This window comes from Oxyura jamaicensis, chromosome 2 (assembly GCF_011077185.1).
Source record: "Oxyura jamaicensis isolate SHBP4307 breed ruddy duck chromosome 2, BPBGC_Ojam_1.0, whole genome shotgun sequence".
In the NCBI taxonomy this organism is placed as follows: domain Eukaryota; kingdom Metazoa; phylum Chordata; class Aves; order Anseriformes; family Anatidae; genus Oxyura; species Oxyura jamaicensis.
Window position 1 is genome coordinate 114009365 of NC_048894.1, and position 22076 is coordinate 114031440.

At 33.9% G+C, this 22076-nt stretch overlaps 1 protein-coding gene across 1 annotated transcript in view; it reads right to left on the minus strand.

Annotated features, from left to right (window-relative positions):
• Window positions 1–22076, minus strand: part of CCDC178 (coiled-coil domain containing 178) — a 166535-nt gene that overhangs the window by 107903 nt on the left and 36556 nt on the right. The window contains exons 13-17 of the mRNA XM_035319302.1: window positions 19396–19461; window positions 15213–15374; window positions 12515–12628; window positions 8990–9135; window positions 5449–5608 (exon numbers count right to left, since the gene is read on the minus strand). Of these exons, the coding sequence (XP_035175193.1) occupies window positions 5449–5608; window positions 8990–9135; window positions 12515–12628; window positions 15213–15374; window positions 19396–19461 (648 nt within the window). The remainder of the gene's footprint in view (window positions 1–5448; window positions 5609–8989; window positions 9136–12514; window positions 12629–15212; window positions 15375–19395; window positions 19462–22076) is intronic.

Below are 22076 nucleotides of genomic sequence, written 5' to 3' on the forward strand. Positions count from 1 at the left end.
CTGTAACAATCCCTTCTGAAATATACCATTTTGTACATTTCATTAGTAATACTATCAATACCTGATGAAACAACATATCATGACTGGCTGTTAGAATTGGTCGTGGATTTTCTGATATATTATCTCACAGGTGGAAAGTGCTCATAGGAACATATGCATGCTGATTTGTTTTAAAATGAAGAGCATTAAAGGTAGGGTCAAAACATTCTGATCAAACATTTGCAGACTAATTTTTTTTTTTTTTTTTTTTTAAAAAAAAAGAATAATTAAAAACTTATTTTAATATCTATAAAATTTGAGGTAAAAGAAAAAAAAAAGAAAAGAAAAGAAAAGAAGAAGAAGAAAAAAAAAAAAAGTATATTCCCCTACCTTTAAGCTTTCTGCATTGTGGCAAAGGAGAAAATATTGTTATTCCAGTAAAGGAATTTCAAAGTGCCCTTTTATATATCTGAGAAATTCATTTGCAGTTTAAGATGAAACATTTCTGAAGCTGGTCCAACGTTAAGGTACAGTGATAAAGAAATATCTATTTACCATCATCTTCTTATTTCCAGTATCATCTATCAGCTAAATAAATTCACAGAAAATCTATAAATGTTATTGGTAGGGGTATTTTTGCAGAAAACTAATGTTAATTAATAGAATTAGGATGTTCTGATACTACTACTATTTCAAAGCCAAAAGAAATTCAAAGTATCAGGATTTCTGTTAATGCTTTGGATAACAAAATTGAATGTATTTATCAAAAGTATAAGTTTGTATAGGTAGATGTCTGAATTTCAAGATTTATACACATGCATTTCATCATGTATAAAATAGCAAATACTAGTAAGGACAAATTTTCACATTTCAAATGAGTTTCGGTCATTCAAAATGTCTTGCTCCATCTTCAAAAACCACGGTAATAATTTTTACAGTTACTTTAATTGCAAGTACAATAATCACATTAGCAGCAGAAAACAAGAACAAGCAGGCTTGTTTTCAGGTTAAGAAAACAAGGCACAACATAATCATTCTGAACGTGATCCAATACTCATTATGAATTGTTATGTCAAAGAATTCTTATCTGCGCGTTTAATACCGCACATATCAGCAGTGAACCAAATGGCAATATGATAGTTTGGGGACCGTACTCTCTCTGTAGAACATAAGGTAATGAGACGCTATGAGAGTAGTTACAAATAGCACAATGATAAAATATGCCTGTAAGGTATAACTTCATCATTATACATGTAAATTTCACCACATTTAGTAGAATGCACATCAGTTAAACAGAAGTCACACCTTGTGTTTAGCTGTGACATTTGTTACATTCATGTGTCATAGTCCTATCACTTGGCAGCACTCTCTCCTGTGATAAGACAAAGTCTAGGAGGTCTGCAAAAGCAGTGACTCAGCTCTCTGGCCAAACCACACAACGTGGGTTCCTACAAGAACCAGGCACAGAGACTCTTCAGCTTCTCATCCTATTTAGTCCTGGTCAGGAAAAGACTGCTTCCATCCCTCAGTGCACTACAGGAGACTCCTCACAAAATTTCTTTCTTTGTCAGGATCTGTGCCAGGGCCACTAGTTTCTTATGCAGCTTCTCCCTTAGCAGGACCATTCCTCAACTCCATTTTCCTTCACAGTGATGACAAGGGTCTCTAGCTTTCTCATCAAATCTCTCATCCAGTTTCTGGCCAGTTTGTCTCTTCATAAGAGATTGTTTTTATGGATTTAACAGTACCATCTAGTCTCCAGAAGAAAGAAGTCTCTTGCTCAAAGAAAGATGTCACTGTCGTCAAGCTATTTTTCGTCAAGCTGTTCAAACCCTTTTCTTGGCAAGAAGTTTTTCTTTTCTCTTGTTCTCCCTTACTGGCTTTTATTCACCTTCACAAAATCTAAGTCAGCACAAAAAGGACATTAAATTGGACCTTTGCATAGATCTCAGATGTTTTTTTTCAGTCTTACTAGTCTTTCCATTCCTTACTGCATCATTCTCATCTGTATAAGGTGTGATGGCTCACACTTGTCCATCTTATAAGCAAGATAATTGATTATTATCTTGCTTATTAGATTAAGCAAGTTTATTAGATTAATTATTATCTTGATTATTATTATAAGCAAGATGACTGATAATTCTAAGCTTGAAACTGTATGGTCAGCTGTGTACCTCTAACATTTTGGATTGATACATACATCTGCATTTCTCCCTAAGTAACTACTAATAAACTTTCAATTTTCATAGTCAAAATTTTGTTTTCTATATTAAATCGTTTCCTGAATCAGCCAAAACATCTAACAGCAATTCTCCCAGATTAAATGATACAGTTTATGTTGAGTTGCATGGGGTTTTGTTTTCACCTTGCCTTTGAAAACATATGATGTTACCATACATATATTCACAGATATTTAGAAAACATCTCCTTTCAGTTTTTGCACTTCATGACACTTGGTGCAAAGTATTATAATTTTTGTCCTATCAGGACAGGCGATTCTCATTCAGTACTATATCTGACTAGTGTTCCTAGACGCCCTACATCAGAAACTCTTGAACCTGCCTTCTACATACTGTATTCCAGTAGTAAGGGTATTGCTTTTTTGCTGTTGTTTGTTTGTTTGTATTCTCCTTGTGGGGGCTAATCCTGTGAGGACTGCTTTTTCAGCCACCCATACCTCACCTTAGATATAGGCATAGTCTTGTCTAACTGCATCACCCACAAGGAGGGGATTGATTGGCCTCACGTAGATTCAGATCCAGAGATGCAAAGTCTGTGAAAACTGAACTAGGACGTATACTCCTTTACTACTTCAGTAAACCAGTTTATATCTCCAGACCCTAGCTAAGAAAGCCTCATATTCATTGTATCACATTATCTGAAGTTGGAACTTATATAGAAATAATTTTATCCAAAAATCAGAATTGAAACACTTTTTCATTCAACCCATTAAATAAGAAAATATATCTTTAAAATAGGCTAGGTAATAGGCTTTACTATTTACTATTTACTAGCAGCTTAGGTGATTTGACTTTTTACCATCAGCAAAAAATTCTGAAAGCTGTCCAAGTAACCATCTCAAGATAGCCACACAAGCCATCCTCCTAAAGAAGTGGTCCAAATTTTACAAATCATGGCTAGCCTCCCTGAAGAGCCTGCCTGAATTTACTGGGATTCAAACTGAATTACCTATAAATGCTAGTTCCAATGTCTTATCAAACTTCTCCACCCACAGGTACATGGCCTTCTGCCCATTTCCATTGGGTAATAAACACTGAAGTCCCTGCTGAATTTTTTTGATTTTCCATAAGGTACTGAAGGAATATTGGGCTTTGTTGGTGTTATTGCTTCCAGTTTAGCTTTATGACTAGGACGGAAGTGAGAGTAAATGAACTAAATGTGAGGAGGGAGAGAGAGAAAGAGATTTCTAATGTAATATAAACATACAGGAATTATACTTTTTTAATTCCTTAATACTTCTAAACATTTTTAAATGGGTTAGTGAGGTTGGGTTTTATAGAAGTTATGAATACATGCTTTTATCTGCATTTCATATAAAAATAATGAAGAATTACATTAAAATTATGAGGTAATAACAAAGTAAATAGTCAAAGGGTAACACTGTGACTCCATTTCATATAAAAATAATGAAGAATTACATTAAAATTATGAGGTAATAACAAAGTAAATAGTCAAAGGGTAACACTGTGACTCCATTTCAGCTACAGGCCTAAAAGGAGAGATGTCATCACAGAGACCAGCAATGTATTCCAGTAAAAACTAAAACAGGCTTTCAAGCATGCAGCAAAATATTACTAATTATATTTAACCACCAAACACTTGGAATAATCTCATTACCCAACATTACTTTAGTAAAGAAATACTGTTAAGATCTCTTCATACAATACACAAGAAGGGAAGGAGGTAAAAAAAAATCTACCTCTCCAACAATCCTTACAGAGATTTTTGAAGTTAAGATGAAGATGAGCAAGTCAACGTACCAGCAGGTAATTTTGACCTTAGAATTAATTTAACACAAGACAGGAGACAGTTATGGTATTTTGACAGGACTGATATCCCAGTAAAAAGTAATAAAGTAGCAATCCCTATTAAAAAGAAAAAAGAAAAAAGAAAAAAAAAAAAAAGATAGACAAGTTCTCATTGTTGCTATTTCCCTTTCTTTCATACCCTGAGCAGTACAGATTTTGAGAAATAAAGCAAAATACATTTGCAACAGAACAATATGTGATGTAGTGCTGAAACAAAATAAAAATCAGTCTGAAAGTTTTCACTACTAGTATGAAAGAAGAACTTAGATTTGATATCACTGTAGAACACTTTGCATCATCTAGCACCATTGATAATAATCCAGAGTCAAGAATGTAGATATGTTTACATAATTTTCTAAAATATATTCTCAGTTCCCCAGAGGTTTTGTAATCTCAGCATTGCACAGTAGCCCTGTTAATACACTAGAGACAGGAAGTAAAAGTGAATAGTAAAGAGAATGTAATTGAGTAGCTTAATTTACCTAATCTATTCTAAATTAACTGAGAAAAGTACAAAATGGGCAAAAAGTAAAGAATACAAGATGAAAAGTGAATATTCAAATTATTTTAAAACAGCTACAATTGCAAATTGTAAATATTAACCTTGGAATGTCTTCACAGAAGACAAAGCTTTTTATTTCTATTTTCAAGTAAAAATGAAGAAAACTACATGCAAAGAACTAGGCATTTTTCCATTTTCTTGGGAAAACGGCAGATATGAAACCAATGCAGAAAACAATGTGAAGAACTGTATTGCATCTGATTCCTCAGATGGTTATTACTCCTCTGTATTTTATACTTCTGTTTCAAATGGCTCTTATTCCTCGTTAATATCTACATAGGATGTGACTCCCATCTTCATAGTACCAACTGCATCGTCTAAGAGACCTATTATGTAGTAGCTCCTGACAGTTCAGAAACAGCTTTATCCAAAAGACCGAAGTTGGGCTGCTACACTATCAAGACAATTGCATGCACTGAGCAATATTCTTGCAAGAAAATTATTAAAAAGGAATGGGAACTGATTGATGCTGATTTTAGTCAAAGTTATCTGAGATTTTATTTGTTACTGAGCATTTGGTGAAAAGGAGAAGACTTTCAAGTCAACAGAAGCAATGACTTTTTTTATCCTTTTCCTTCACAGAGGTAACTACAAATCAAAGGGAAAAAAATAGGGGAGAGAAAGCATACAATAATCCTAAACATTAATGAAAAATTAAATATGCCAAAGCACATAATTCTCCTAAAATTATTTATTTATTTAACAGAAATATAAAAGTCTACTATGGGAAAATAGCAATTAATTTCACTGGAAATATTTTCAAACTTTTGATAAAAATGGTATCTTCTTACATATTAAAAGAGCCAGAACTAACCAAATAGTTCCCACATAAAGAAAGCCAGCTCTGATAATACTCACTTCAGAATCCTTCAGATCTTTCTTTCTAGTCTGTAGCAACTCTCCATATGCTTTTTCTTCACGCTTTAACCTTTTTTCATATTCTGTTAGCTCATCTTGTAGATGATTAAATAATATCTGCACATTTTGCTGCTTAAACTTCACATCACTTAATTTTTTCCTTTGAAAGAAAAAAATAAATTCTATTAAGTAATCAAGATTATGCTATCCTATTTCTTAGTCTTTATTTATAGGCTTAATGTTTAATTTTATAATAAATAAAATAGGTGGTCTTCTCACAAATAATGTTACCCTGTAAAACAAACAAACAAACAAAAAACAGAGATGTAAGATGGAGCTTATCATGATTGTAAATACCACTTAAGGACACTCTATTTATCAGTGGGTCTCCTTATCCAATGAGTCTATTGCAATACATAACTCTCTCAATTTTCAAGAACAGCTTGCATTTCTAAAAGTGACTTTCTGGAGAATGGACTGGTTCACTCCCATATCTTCTGGAATAATGAGATTCTGAGATCCAGAATGAGCTCATGACCAGTTATATATTGGGAACCAGTAATTTATTTTGTTGGGACTGGAAATGGGAGCTTCATACCATCTGTATATTTCTTTTATGTTTCTGTCCTTACCTAGTATTGTTTCTTTAATCTGTAGGAATGAAATAAGTAAAATTAAGCATTTTTTTAAAGGTTTCCAGTAATTACGAAAATTCTGTTCTAAATCTTCTTGGCTGCATAATAAAGATTGTATCACAATGCGCACACAAAAGAGAAATCTCAAGAGACAGATTTAAGCCTATTTTTTTCCAATATTCAGGCTTTGTTGTGTTACTTTAGAATTATTTTAACACAAATAATACATTTTCTAATTTTAAAACAAATCTAACTGTCTGGAAAAAAAAAAAAAAAAAAAAAAAAAAAAGAGAGAGAGAGATAGAAAGATCTATCCTGTAAAACTTATGCTTACTTCTCAGGAGCCATTTATGCTGTCAATCTAGGACCAATAATATGCTATCCTTACCAATTACCTGATGCTCAAAACAACAGAGGTATTTAGGGGTTTTGGATTTAGTTCTTGATTCTGGAGGTCACAAGATCTTCATCACAGACTCTTTTGAGACTTTCTGCAGCAAAAAAACCCTCTGCAGAAAATTAGAGCACCTAAGGCCTCCTCTAAATCAGTGTCTACAAAAACCTCTATAAAGAGGGTCTGAATAAGTGATCCAATAGAAATTACCTAGAGTTCCTTTTCATTGAAATACCTTTCCAGCCTTCCTAATCTCCAGCACATCCCCTAAACTTGCTTCCCACCCTTATTTCCTTCTCACTGGGAGTAGGCACACAGTATGTGAACTGATGCATATAAATGGTAGGGATTCCAGTATAAGTGTGCTTCTAACACAAATCTTAAGTTCACAAGATTTGTCCACCAACCTTAAAATATAAGTAGCACCACTGAGAATAAAAATCACTGAAATTAAAAAAAAAAAAAAAAAAAAGGTGTGATTGTATTTCATGTTCATTTTTAACTTCAGACATGAAGACATATCTTTATCTTTTCCAAGAGTGCATAAACAATTTATTCCAAAGCCATCAGTATAAAGCACATTCTAGGTGGGATACCTGGAACACAATTTTCCCTTGTTTAGCAAGTTAGGATAAATTTTGCAATAGCCTTTTCAGTTTTGTACTCACTTTCATTGTGAGAAAAAAAAAAGAAAAAAAAAAAAAAGAAAAGTATTTATTTCAACTTATTGTTATTCTATAAACATTTTGCCAGTGTTTCTATTTCACTCCAGTAGCTATTATTTATTCTTTCTATTGCATTATTGGTAGCCAATAGTAAATGAAGTGATATTCTTCAAAGAAAGATGCTAGGAAGTATAACTGTAAAAGCATAACAATGAAGACTGACAGAAAAAGTCAGGACTTCTATATCTCAAGTTTATCCAACAGATCATATTCGAATCAGCCTAATGACATGGCATTTTCTTCTGAATATATTTACCATTAATCTTCACTAATGAGAAATAATAAAAAATAAAATTAAAAAAAAAAATCAACAATGCTAGACTCTTCTCCTTTGCCCCTCAAGCCCAGAGAGGCTAAATGTTCTGACAGTGGAAAGACATAAAAATCATAGAATCATGGAATTTGGGGGTTGGGTTTGGGTTGGAAGGAACCTCAAAGATCACCCAGTTCCAACCCCTTGCCATGGGCAGGGACATCTCCCACTAGATAATGAGGTTGCCCAAAGCACCATCCAGCTTGGCCTAGAACACCTCCAGGGATGTGGCATCCACAGCTTCTCTGGGGCAACGTGTTCCAGTGCCTGAATACCTTTACAGTGAAGAATTTCTTCCTAATGCCTAATCTTAACCTACCCCTTTTTTTACTTTACCACTCTTCGTACTAGATGAGATCTCTAAAAAGCAGGTTTTCGAGAAAAAAAAAAAAAAAAAGCTTTCTTTACTGTCTATTTTACGTCTAGAAGCTGGAGAATTTTAAAGAAAATGTCTCTTTGAAAGAGAGCTGGACTTCATAGCTACTTAGAAACAGAGAATTGCTGGAATAACCTCTCGTTATTACTTTTTCTTGACATTATCACTTTTTCTTCTGTGAATCTAAATACAGCATTTCATTGATATGAAACTACTAACTAATGGCTGAAGATCTGAGGAAAACGAAGAGATTTTCAATTGTGGAAGGATTTCTTCAATTCTTGAAGTAAGTTCAGTAAGTTCCACTGCACATTGAGTGCCTCTGAATTATTCTGTTTGAATCAAGAGCTGAAAAAGAACATATCCAGTCCCACATATACAGCTATAAAAATGTACTTATAAAAACACTTTTTTTTTTTTTTTTTTTTTTTTCCCCAGCCAATAATTTAATGCAATAATCTCTCAAAGATCTTTCAACACTGACAATACATTAAGTGAACGAGATGACAGACAGGGAGCTGTATTGTAATGACACCAGGATTGTTTTTTTATTATTTAGTAATCTTGCACAACAATCCAGGCTATTTTCTCTGTGACATTGCTCAGCAGGTTCACCTTTCTCCTTAAAGAGTAAGCCTGCTGTGCAATCAACATATATGGCCCTCCAAGGCTTGAGTGGCCTATAAGGTAGTCTGCATTATCAGTTGGATAGAGACCTGTGAGACTATTGTCAGTACTCATCAGTCACAGTAAGTGTAGGTCCACACTTCTTAAACTAGAGAAAACACAGAATGTAAGGAATCCTCCATTAATTAAGGATGCAACTGACCATGAATATTATTAGATTTCCAGAAGTAATTCTGATATCCAAAATTCAATTTGGTAGGCAGACAAGGTATCATGAATAACTTCTACAAATGCCTTGAATCTAGAAGCAGTAATCCCACAAAAATACTTTCAAATTATTGAGGAAAATGGAATTATATTTTCTAGAAATAATACTGTAATATAATAAAACTACCTGTATTAATAGTAATAAGTAAAGTTATTAAAAGTAATAAACTACCTATTCAAGTTCATGAAATAAATAGTTCTTACCGTAAATCAACAAAATATTTTTCTGTATTTTCTATCTGTATTTGCTTCATGTTCCATAATGCAGCAAGTTCTTTAAGTTCATTTTTTAAATTTTCATCAGTGTGAGAGTTTTCAGCAATTTTACTGGACACAAATGAATTTTTTTCCTGGAATTAAAAAATATGTAGCATGTAAACTAGCAGGGCTAGACTTCCCAGTACTGCATTTTAAGCATATGATTATGGACAACAGTTCATGAAATTGTACACTCAAAGAAACACAACTGCTTCTAGAGGGGCAATTGAAACACTTAGTGCAACTGGAATAATTGCATTTCTGTTAGGGCATGATTTTGTACATCCAGTTGTAGCCCTCCAACTTGTCACACATCTAAAAATCCATAAATATTACTATGGCACTTATGTTTTTGCAGTTCCCTATGTTGTATATGTATGGATGGAAGTCTGTAGGCCACCTTCTTGATAAAATACATATCCTCTATAGTTTTTGCTCTTATTCATAAAAGTTTTCCAAATAAGCACTGGCGTGCACAGCAAAAACTTTAATGACAGTGAAAAGGAGAAATTTTCATATCTGACCAAGTCTGGACTTATTTCAGCATATGCAGAGACATTGTCTTAACAGGCCACTTTTATTGCTAGACCATCAAATCGCTTACACAATACAGAAGTGTTTTAGGCAGATACCTAAAAAAATGAATTTTCAGGAAAAATTGTATTTTTAGATGCTACTGACTTGAGGCAGAATGCAGTTTACTCATTATCTCTGAAAACTGGCATTACTCATTTAGTTGCTTAAATAGAGAGCTTTGTTCTTTTGGATACCATTTTTTTTTTCATAATGTGGTTTCCCTTTACTCCATACAGAGGAGGACTGAAGCACAGAGGACAGGACTTTGGAACTCCTGCCTACTTTCCTCTTCTACAAGTCCACAACTTCTCAGAGAGATGCTGACTTTAAGCTGCTGAAAAACATTGCATTAAAAACACTGCTTTCACTGAACTTCCTATTCTGCAGAAGAGATATTAAATTGCAATTGCAAAAAAATACAGGACTTTCCATATTTTCAATACTTTCAATAACTACAATAGCAACAGTATCTGGTAAACAAAACTGCAGTTTCTTCCGAATTAAAAACGCAAATACCAAGCACTGTAGTGGTTCTAGAGGTGGGAAAGGTGGGAGTCTATTATTTGGGCAATAACTCTAAAGTGGTCTTATCACATTAGATTTTGAAACCCATACTAAATGTATGGAAACCTTTCAGGTTTCCTGCAAAAACATAGAATCAGGAAAATGAAGATATGGTAATTAATGCAAATCCCTATGCAACTGAACCGCCCATAGAGAGTTCAAACCTCTGAGGAAAATCATATTAGTTTTACGCTCAGCATCAGGGGTGAAGAAATGTGGTAGTCTGTGATATATAGGATGTCAGAGCAGATTACTTGTCTGGGCGTTAAACATAATCAAATTATGAAATCCAAAATGATTGAGCTATGAGGTCAGATATAAAGAAAGAAGTCATGATGAGTAGCTTTTTTTTTTTTAATTGTTTTATTTCATTAAAAAAAAAAAATCTATGTTAGAATATAACTGCCAGTGAAAACAAATATTGTCACTTTGATATCCTGTACTCACTTCAGGATTTTTTAACTGAGAAGACAGATAAGAATTGAAAAGGTTTCCAAGGACAGGTAATACTAGCCATTAAGTCAGTGCATTCTGTTACTTATTACAGAAGACAGAGAACTTGCAATCAGGTTTTAGAACAAACAAACAAAAATGAGTTATGCTACATTCTGTAATCTAAATATTGATGGACTGAATATCCACTCTTTAGGGTTTGCTGTAGTGGATAACAGTCCAGCATCCTGCATAAGCTGACTGAATCCTTTGACACAGGGACATTATCAATTGAACACCATTCATCATTCTTCTCAGTTCCTGAACTAGACTACCAGTGTATTACGAGATAGAATTCGTATGCTCTTATCATGATATCTAGCTTTTAGACATTTAAATGTCAGGAGAACAAACTAAATCACTTCAAATTCCATGGTAAGATGCAGTAGCCTCCAGTGTGTGATTTATCTTGTCCTAAGATAGATAAACTATGAAGGACTGGGTGAATTGCTTGATCAGTTGGAAGTTGGAGACTCTATTTTACTCCTGTATGAATGCGATGGAATCATTGCCATTTCTTCCATAAAATCTTTTAAGCCAAGCACTGAACAAGTTTTAAACATGCCAATGTCATAATCCTGAGTATTAAAATTTCTGAATATATGTTTAAATAATTTTCTTAAAAACAATATAACGTTACAGAATAATATAGCATGCCCCTGCAGAGATAGAAATATAATTTATTCTTAAAAATTAGACAGACGCTTTTATAAAGCCCCCTCTTATGAAACTTCAGTTGCTACAATCAAGGAAATGCATCAGGCTCTAAGAATGCAGTACTAAAGTATCCAAGTATTGTTACTAGTTCAGTACTCCAGAGATCTCATAAAATAGGCTTTGTACATTATTTTATTCCACATATGCAGAACAGTAACTCAGATATTGCTAAAGCAACTAATGGATACAGTTATTTACAGTTACTAGGAAAGGCAGCCTTAAAATTAATTTTAAAAAGTATAGAAAAGAACTGCACTCAGAAAAATGCAGAATTACTGAATATTGGTATGCTGACTATGAGTCATTTTCACATAATCTAAAATATGTTGGTTAACCTGCAGTTTGCTAGAGCACAGTCTTTAACAGAAAGGGATGTATAAATTCTGTCTTCCCTGCCAAATTTAGAAACCTACTGAATCAATGAATTCCTCAATCCTTAATTTAAAATTGTCATAAATAGGAAGTCTCAGAGTTTTTCAATAGAAATTATTGGATTTATGAAAGCTATTCTGAACAACATGAAACCTTTTTTTTTTTTTTATCTATATGACTCATCTTTGAGACTGTAATATCTAACTTAAGTTTATACAACATACAAATGAAAGTGTAATAAAAATGTACAGTCTCTTAGAAACAAAATACTTGTTTCTTGTAATTTTATATCCATATTTATATAAAGCATAGTGTTCAGTAATGAAATTCAGTAATTCCCTTCAGTGAATTATACAGCGTAGTATCTGATTCAGGATATATAAGCCATCATTTACAAAAAGATGCCATCTGCTGAGCAAACATGCAATCAGCAGGCACTTTCTATTACACTAGAATCCTTTTCGTCCTTTATTGATTTTCTTCATTGTGTTTCCAAAGCCCCTCAAGCAATCTGAGCCAATGCAGCAAATGAAGAAAGCAAAGGACTTTTCAGTGACCCCAATATCAATTCTGCTTTGTACTTTACCCTGTCTCAAGGCTATGGACCTCATAGGTTAGTACAAGCAAGAAACTGAAAACAGTATATATACGGTATGTATGTATATAGCTCCAAAACAACTGTGTAGAAATGAGTCTAACCTTTGAAATTAAACGTATTTCAAAAAAAGCCATAAAAGCTTTGTGATTCACCTGTATATCTTTTAATTGTTTCAACAAAATAGTTCTTTTTTTCTCCAGTTGTTGTTCTGTTTGCTCCTGTTGTTTATGTAGCTCTTGTAGTCTCTGATCTAAATAGGAGAGCTTCTGGAGAGAACATTCAAAAAGAGATGTGTTAGTATTCAAAAGTTACTGTCTTTCATTCCAGAGAATTCAGATAATACATTATTTGTTAAATACTTTAACAGTCACCATACTTATTTTTGTTTACCCCTAGAAACCTGTTTTTCCATCAACACAGTATGCTTATTTGTATGTTTATTAACTGTACACTTTGAATGAAAAATTGACATCTAAACTAGAAAATGTCTTTGCAGCTTTGCAATATTTATCAGTGTTTATCGTCACACAGCAAAATATCACTGCTTACTCTTCTCCCCATGCATCTTTACATTCCTTCTGTCAGGAAGCTACATATAATATGTAATCAAAACACATTTTGGAATAGCTTCCATGGAAGTTGTATAAAGGACAAAAGAAATGTTTACTACTTATTATCACTAGCTCATGAAAAATACAGCTAAAGACAGATAATGGAGAGAAGAAGAAGAAGGAAAATAAATTATTGGGATATCTCATTTTTATATTTTTCATTAATCCATTCTGTTATTAATTAGTACCTCAAACAAAGCCGAAGTTCTTGTCTATTGTATTAATTTCATTTGCATCATTAGTATGAGCACCAAATATTAAATGATAGAAATTATTATTAATACATGTAATAAGGACAATTCTACATTATGAAATATACTTATATAAATCATATAATAGTTACATTACTAAAAGTTTTAAATTCAATTTCTTTTATAATAATAAGCATTAAAATCAGTATTAATATTTCCATTCTGAAACACTTTGAACATTTGACTTCAAATGAGAAAGTTCTTTCTTGAAATTACCAGTATCTTTCACACATCATTCACATACAAATCTGCTTGGGCAAACTCTGTTTCCAGGCTTTTAACACAGAAGCAAATGCATAGCCATAGATGATGATATATAACTTAGACCACACCTCTCTAGGCTTCCAAGAAACTAATGATGTGATCTTTGTCACATTGTTTCTACTTAGGTTTAGTTGGGGAAGGGCTAACAATATTAGTCACTGCCATTAACGCGTTGTTTTGAAAATACTATTTACTATTAGATGAATCTTTTTTTTTCTTAATTTTTCAATTTGACTTATTAAACTTGAATCAAAAATAAAGTATCACATAATTCATTATCTGAACTAAAACGATTCAACATTCTCCGTTGCATCTCCAAAAGCACTGACGTATTGCTACATGCAGACTATATAAAGAAACTTGCAAATAGAATAACAAAAACTGGAGAAGATCTCCAGTAGCAAGCTATTTACTAGTAGTCAGATAACTCAACCGTAAACCTACAGACTGATGTTGCAACAGCTTCGTATAGATGAGGCAGCATAAACTCTTCTGTCTGGGCTTTGACCCAAAATAAAAAATCATGTGTCTAAAACTAAATAGGTTCAAAATATGTTGACCTTTCTTGATTGTGGGAATGATATGGAAGATGTATATGGATTACAGAAAACTCCAACTTCAGTTCTGGACAAAAACCATCAATAGCTAATTTTGCTTAATGTTGATTTTGAAACAAAAATGAATGTATTTTGCTTTTGTTTTTTTTTTGACAGTAATGTCCTCCTCTTTCAGATACTTAAGAGATAAATCTGTTTACACTGATTATTGCATTTTCAGGTTCAGGTACATAAAATATTTATTTCCTTTGTCCCTTTTGAAGGAGATGCCATCCAGAGGGACCAGGACGCGCTTGATGGGAGGTGGGTCTATGTGAATCTAATTAAGTTCAACAAGGCCGAGTTCAAGGTCCTGAACCTGAGTCAGGACAATCCTAGATATGAATATAGGTTGGGCAATGAGTGATTTGATAATAACCCTGCAGAGAAGGAGTTGGGGGTATTGGTGAACAAAAATCTGCATATGAGCTGGCAATGTATGTTGCAGCCCAGAAAGCCAACCATATCCTGGGCTGCATCAAAAGAGGCATGGCCAGCAGGTTGAGGGAGGTGACTCTGCCCCTCTACTCTGTTCTTGTGAGACCCCACCCGGAGTGCTGCGTTCAGCTCTGAGGCCCCCAACACAAAAAGGACATGGAAGTATTAGAACAAGTCCAGAGGAGGGCCACAAGGATGATCAAAGGACTGGAGCACCTCTCCTGCAAGGAGAGACTGAGTGAGCTGGGGGTGTTCAGCCTGGAGAAGAGAAGGCTCTAGACCTTATTGAGGCCTTGCAGTACCTAGAGGGGTCCTACAGGAAAGATGGGGAGGGATGTTTTAATCAGGGAGTGTTTTGATAGGGATAATGTTTTAAAAAGAAAAGAAGGTACATTTAGAGGAGGTATAAGGAGTAAAATCTTCACTCAGAGGGTGGTGAGGCACTGGCACAGGCTGTCAAGAGAAGCTGTGGATGTCCTATCCCTGGAGGTGTTCAAGGTCAAGTTGGATGGGGCACTGGGCAACCTGGTATGGTGGGAGGTGTCCCTAATCATGGCAGGGGGGTTGGAAACTAGGTGATCTTTAAGGGTCCCTGTGAACATCAGTTTCCTCTTATTTATTTTTATCTTTAATAAATAATACCATACATTAAATTACACTACCAAATGGTCCAGAATTTACCACTTTTACCTCATGGTTTTCCTTAAATAATTTTTTACTTCTTTTAAACTTTGTTTCTAGATCAGCTACTTCTCTCTCTTTTTCTCCTATCGTCTTCATATCTTCTTCTCTGTTCCTCAGTTTCTCTTTTCTCTTTTCCTCTAGCTCATCATATATTGTTTTAATCCTGGCCTGTTTATTAAAATACATATAGAATTTGCTTTCAGTATGAAATCAGAAGCAGAAGTTAAACATGAAAAATCTGAATCTGAAAGAACATTCATATTCTCAAGTGAATACTATAAACAGACAAAAAAAATGCATATACAAAAATAAGTTAACAAATACATCATAAGGGGATTAGAAATGTTTTCAGAATTAAGGAAAAGTTGGCCTTTATGTCAGCATTGAATAGGAAAGGCTGAATAGCCAGCACAACTGTCAAACAAACACAGCAGAGGAATCAGCAAGAAATATTATGAAATGCAAATATTACATTAAAGCAGACAATGAATTTACAGTAATACTTAAGCAAACAGTAGAATAGAATTCCATAAAAGATGTATTAAAATTCCAAATACTAATGCCAAGAACAAAAATATTTTCCGATGAGAAATTTTATCACCATAGGCATGTTCTTACATAAAAAAAAAAAAAAAAAAGAGAGAGAAAAAAAAGAGAAAGAGAGAGAGAGAGGGAGAATGAAATGAAGACAATGAAGAGTGGGGAAAAAAAAAAAAAAAAAAAAAAAAGAAAAACAAAATAAATGAACACCCTTCAGTGTTGGGAAATACAAAATAAAACAACCAGGTTACATTCACCTGAACCTTCTCCCTGCCAAAGAAATAAAGAAAGAGAAATGTTATATACCAGAAGACATGTTCTTCATGAAGTGCAGGCAGGCATTACATACATTTTCAATTTCTAATACACCAAATTCACCATCACTTGAACTCAATTATTTATCTGTCTGGCACTGAATGAACTTGTAACACATATATAATATAACATTATATTAAATACAAGTGGAATTAAACTGGTACCATTTTGATTTCCTTTCATCTGAGAACCAGAATGAAAGATGCCAGGAAGATTATTGAAAAGAAGGCTGGGAATGACCACACATATGACTTAATCTTTTTGAGGTGTTGTGTTAGGTGGTAAATAACTCCTTCTTCTAGTTTTAAATCACAGTCTACAAACATATTTATCCTTACTGGGAATGTTTCAAGTAATAAATGCAGAAGAATTTCTGAATTCCTACAGAATGGTACAGTATTAGGTGAAGTTATAGATAAAGTTCCAGATGACAGCACAGTCAGTAGATGGGACAAGCTTCCCAGAAAACCATTAGCATTTCAGAGCTCTGGTGTTTTACACTCAGATGGCATTACAGGATTCCTTCTAGTTATCTTAGAAAAAAACCTCTAAACTGCTGTGCACTTGTACAGTCACTAGTTAATGACAGCTTCTGCTTCTTCAACAGCCTTTTACATCATAATTAACGTCCTATTAGTAGGAAAAATCATATCCTTGGGATCAAGGATATGAAGTTCATCTAACCCAGAAAAATGAAGCTTTGGAAAAAAAAAATAGAAAATAATCATTTTAGCAGGAAAAAGCAAAACAAAACAAACAAACAAAAAAGCAACCAACCAAACAAACAAAAACTTAAAAATCTCCTTAAAAGAATTATAAGGTACATCTAAAGATGAACCTCTTTATTCTGAAAACACATGGACTACAATGACAAAAGCAGTTCTGAGAAGCAAATTTACTTCCCATTACAGAAGTGTTCTGTTCCCATCTGTAGAAGGAAAGAAGTGGGCTAGAATTGCCACTGAGTGGTCTTTGCAAGAACCAAGAGAGAAGAAGATTTTTAGTTTCAAAAAATAATCAAAATTATTAATTCAAAAAAAGTAAGATATTTGGAAGCACCAAATCAGACCTGTCATGCTGCATCACTGAGACCCAGAAACACTCCCTTCAGCCTTCTCTGAAGCAAAGCTTGTAAATCAGAGAGAAGCTGGACATCAAAGACAAGTACATATGGCAGAGACCTTGTGCAATATGTGGCTTAGAAGAGGAGCATTCAGTACTTCCTGCTAATGTCAGGGATGAACAGGAACTGCAAAATCTTTCTTAGAGACTGTCTTTCTAGAAGCGCAGGATATAGATACTAGATTCCGCTACTGAGCACTTGCAAGTTTGAAGTCACACAATGGAAAAGAACAGGCTTTGTAACAGAAGAAAGATGGTGACTGTAAATATCCACAAGCAAATAAATAAGGATCAGACCTCTCAAACAAATAAAATGGAAACAAAAATCTCAGGACTTATGGTCATCACAATAAATTCAATGTTCATTTCTAAAGAAGAAAAGCCTTCAAGACCTACATCTCTCCTGTATGGGACAACTGCACAAGAAGGCAAAGAGAGTTTCCGAGCTAAGAAGACTTGCAATAAAGGACTGCAATCCCTCCATACAGTTCTGGCTACTTTAGATCAGAATCTACACACATGGACCAGAATCCAACATCAGAACACTCACAGCATGTGAATATTCATTTCAGGATGAGCAGCAAGGATCAATGGAACCAAATAATCCTATCTCACAATAGTGAGGGTGTGAATATTAATACTAGACATTTTTCACAGAAGTATTATGAGTCTCCTTCTTAGAAAGGAAGAGATGAATCTCAATGGCATTCATTTCCCAACTATGAAAAGGCTCTCAAGATATTCTGTCTACTGCTGTGCTAAATACGCATCACAGGAGATCTTTTCCAGTATCAAAGTGATCTTGGATAAGAATAAATTGATTAATTGTGGTCCTTAGCTGCTATCAAGTTTAACTAAGAAAAAGGCAATTCTTGTACTGCTTGCAAGGGATTTGATTCAGCTTGTGTAGGGTGGTTCAAGTTTGGCCATTATCACTGTATCCCATCTCCTTACAGGAGACACACAACTGTGATTGGTAACATACTGCTTTCTGTTCTCTTGCCAGCGGAACGCACCAATGGCAAGGACTTTACCAACAGCCAGTTGGCATTTTGCTAATTTTTGTCTGTATCATGAAGTCTCTGTGTTACTGGATTGCAACTTTGAAAGAAACATTGATTTTCATCTTCTTGCATAATAGGGGATCATGTAGTGAGCTCAGGAAAATTTATCAGACTATCAGAGATCTGACAGAAGCTAGAGCTTGGTTCTGATAACCCCACCTTAAGGCCTCCTGTCTCTTGCTGGTTACAATGTGGAAATTCAGGATATGTTTAGAAAATAGTCCTGGAACTTCCACTCAGCATCTTTCTCAAGGCTTTAAGACTTTATAGTTACTACAACACATTTAATATGACCATTATGCATGCTCTCACAGGAGACACCTGAAGGAATCAGTTTGCCAAAGGATGTAAATAGATGGAATATCATTTTTGGTGATGCCATTATTGGGATTTCAGTCAGAAAAGCTGAAGAAGTATCAACATTTGCCTAAGGACTGTTGAAGAGCATCCCTGAAGTCCAGAGAAAAATAAATTATTTACTATGAGATTGGTGCGGCATTGGCACAGGCTGCCCAGAGAAGCTGTGGATGCTCCATCTCTGGAGGTGTTCAAGGCCAGGCTGGATGTGGCTTTGGGCAACCTGGTGTGGTGGGAGACCATGGCGGGGGGTTGGAACTAAATGATCTTTAAGGTCCCTGCTAATTCAAACCATTCTATGATTCTATATTTGACAACCAAAAAAAAACTAATACAAGCAAGTCTTGTGCGAATTTAGTAGTTCGTACCAGAAGAATATAAAATGTTAAGGCAGCCTATTTTATACATGTGTGTGTCAATATAAGGTATAGTAAGAGTGCTCTTTCTACAGAAACTGAAGCAAGGAAAACATACAAATTCAAATTATAGTGTCACTGCATATATATATTATTACTGAAAGTTTTTGTTGAGTTGTTTTTGTTGTTTTGTTTTCTAGCAAACTGGAAATTATTGTGAATAACAAAGTTACAACTAAAATATTCCATGTTTTCATAAGTATTAAAATTTTCCTAGCTGAAAACCAAAACCAGCAAACATTATTACTTAGCAAAACCTATTAGCTTTCTATTTGAATTTGTCAGAAGTTACTTTAAGCTAATTTATGGTAGTAAGTCAAAAGAATGCAGAAGAAGAATTTAGATTTGAGGTAAACCAGTTACTGTCATGTTTACCTGAATCGATTCCCGAACTTCTTTTTCATCTTGAATTTCTTTTTTAAGATTCCACTCCAAATTTTTTAAAAAAAAAAAAAAAAAAAAAAAAAGCCATATGCAACACATAAGAAAACAAATTAATGGACAACAGCAATGAAATTCTACGCTAACATCACAGTAAGGATGATCAGAACTTCTAAATTTTCTCTCAAGTATCATAAAACTTTATAAAAAATGAAATTACACCACCAACTCATGCACAACAGGTAAATAAATATAGATTATACTATATGAAAAGCAACAGTATTTTCTTAATTTGAATAAATATATAAATAATTTACTTTAATTCTGGTACCTTAAGATAATTAAACGCGTGAAGAAGCTGAGTGAGTTGGCTTACCTAAATGGCTATTGAATATCAAATGCTAAAATTTAAAGATATCTCGGTGCCTTCTGTATTTTATATGATGGAACTATTTTTCTTTTTTTTTCTGGTAATTTCCGCTTAAGTTCTGAACATGTTTTAGCCCTCTCTTATATGAGCACCCTACTCATACCACTTCTAGGATTACAGTTATATAGAAAATTATTATAGATTGAATATTTAAAACCTCTAGTTTACTGTGTCAGATTAGCAGACAATCATAACTATACCTGATTACAATCTAAGTCAAATTCCAATTCTAATTCTTCATGTGTATGCTTTTAAATTATTATAACCACAGTGCTTTTGCTAAGTTACAGTAACTGAGACTAACATAGGAACATTAAAGCTGATAACAGAATGGTCATTCTCCAACTGTTGGTAATGGAGGTATTCAACAACAAGGGTACGGAATCTACTTGAGTGGTGCTGGAAAGCTATCTTACCACTGGAGATGGGACCATTAGCAGTGGCTTAATATAGAAGTTAAGTCATGACAACACATACAAAATGAAATTCTCTTACATAAATGCATTGTATTGAGATACATTTCTCACTGACTACTTGCCCAGGATACCAACACTATTTATGACTTGAGAAGTGACATTAAGGAACAATAAAATCAAAAAAGTAATGCTGTAGTCAAATTAAAAAATTGATTTTTTTCTCAATAGTTTATTTAAAATGTTATGAGAGGCAGTAATCTATTTGCATGTCTGACAGAGATTACTTATATATCTTAATTAATATAATATTGGAGGCCAAAAGCACATTCACGTCAAGTTTTCACAGACATTCTGGAAATATCAAAAAGAAATTCAACACCACCAAACAGAAAAGAAGCTATTAGCAGCCTGACTGTATCCTCCAAAATTTGGAAGTATGTATAAAGGAAGGAAAACAAAAAAGATCCTGAACTTTGCCAATTTAAATCTAAAAATAACATCCCACAACTAAGAGTTTTTGGAAAACCTACAAAGAACATTAGAAATAGTAACAATTCCTTTTCCAAACATATATGAGTAGGAAGGCTGCTAGAGACAATATAAAACCAACAGATGATCAAAAGCACTGACAGACAGATTTGAACATGAAGAATTCAAAATATGATAGGAACAAAAGCCCAAATCCCAAATCAAATAAAACATTCAAAGCCCTAATAGGCAAACTGATAACATGTATTATTATGAAAAAATATATGTATCTGGCACATGGAGAATTTAATGCAGGAGAGGAATCAGCATGACTGGGAAGTGGTGCCACAAAGTCATCAATTTTCTGAAGGATGTAATAAGTATGTGGAAAAGAGCGTCTGGTGATACAGTCTACTTGGACTCCTAACTGGTATTTCATAAAGTATTACATGAATGACTCCATAAGAAATCGGTCCTCACATGAATATATAATGCATTCAAAGATAGAAGACGTACAGTAGAAATAAATAATCAGTTTTCACAGTATCAGAGCTACTGTTGGGTCCTGCAAGTATCCATGCAGGATCCTGTGGTCTCCAATTTATTCAGAGACAATATGGAAAATAGGGTATTTTGTGGAATTATTTAGTAAAACCATCTGGATTTTGTTTACAATAGACAAAATTCAATGAAGGTAAATGCAGATTTGTACATTAGGTCACAGTATTTTTTTTTATTTTTATACAAGACTGGAGACTGAGGTGGCTAGTAATCAAACAGGAACAAAATCATGAAGGTAAAACAAGACAGTTCCATGACACTGTGAATAAAATTCTCCACTGCATTTAAAAGAATAAATATAATGTTAAGAACTATTAAGAAAGGGAAAGACAACAAAACAAAAATTCAGCACACAACACTGAGAATGTAGAGAAAACAGTGCTTGTGAAATTTATATACAAACAAGACAGAGCAAATTTAGCATTAAAACTTATGGCCACAGAACAGCACAATATACCAAAAAGACAATTTATAGGACAAAACTACATGGTGCAAATTCAGCTATTGCCTGCAATATAAATTTAATCCAAGAGAAGACAACCTGGCATAGTGCAAGGCCTTAACAGCTCTGAGGTTCTCTAGCCTATGTTTTACATTTTTTTTTCACTTTGGCTCTATAGGCCTTTTAACTGGTTCTGTTTTAAATCACATTCAACGATTCTTCTTTTCTTTTTAGAAGCAGAGTCTGGTTCTTGGATGTCCTGTTACCTTGGCAGGAACTTAGGTGAAGAGGAAGGCAGGAAAAACATAGAGTGCCTAGTATGTAATGTTTGCATTTACTAACAAATAAAATCATATTG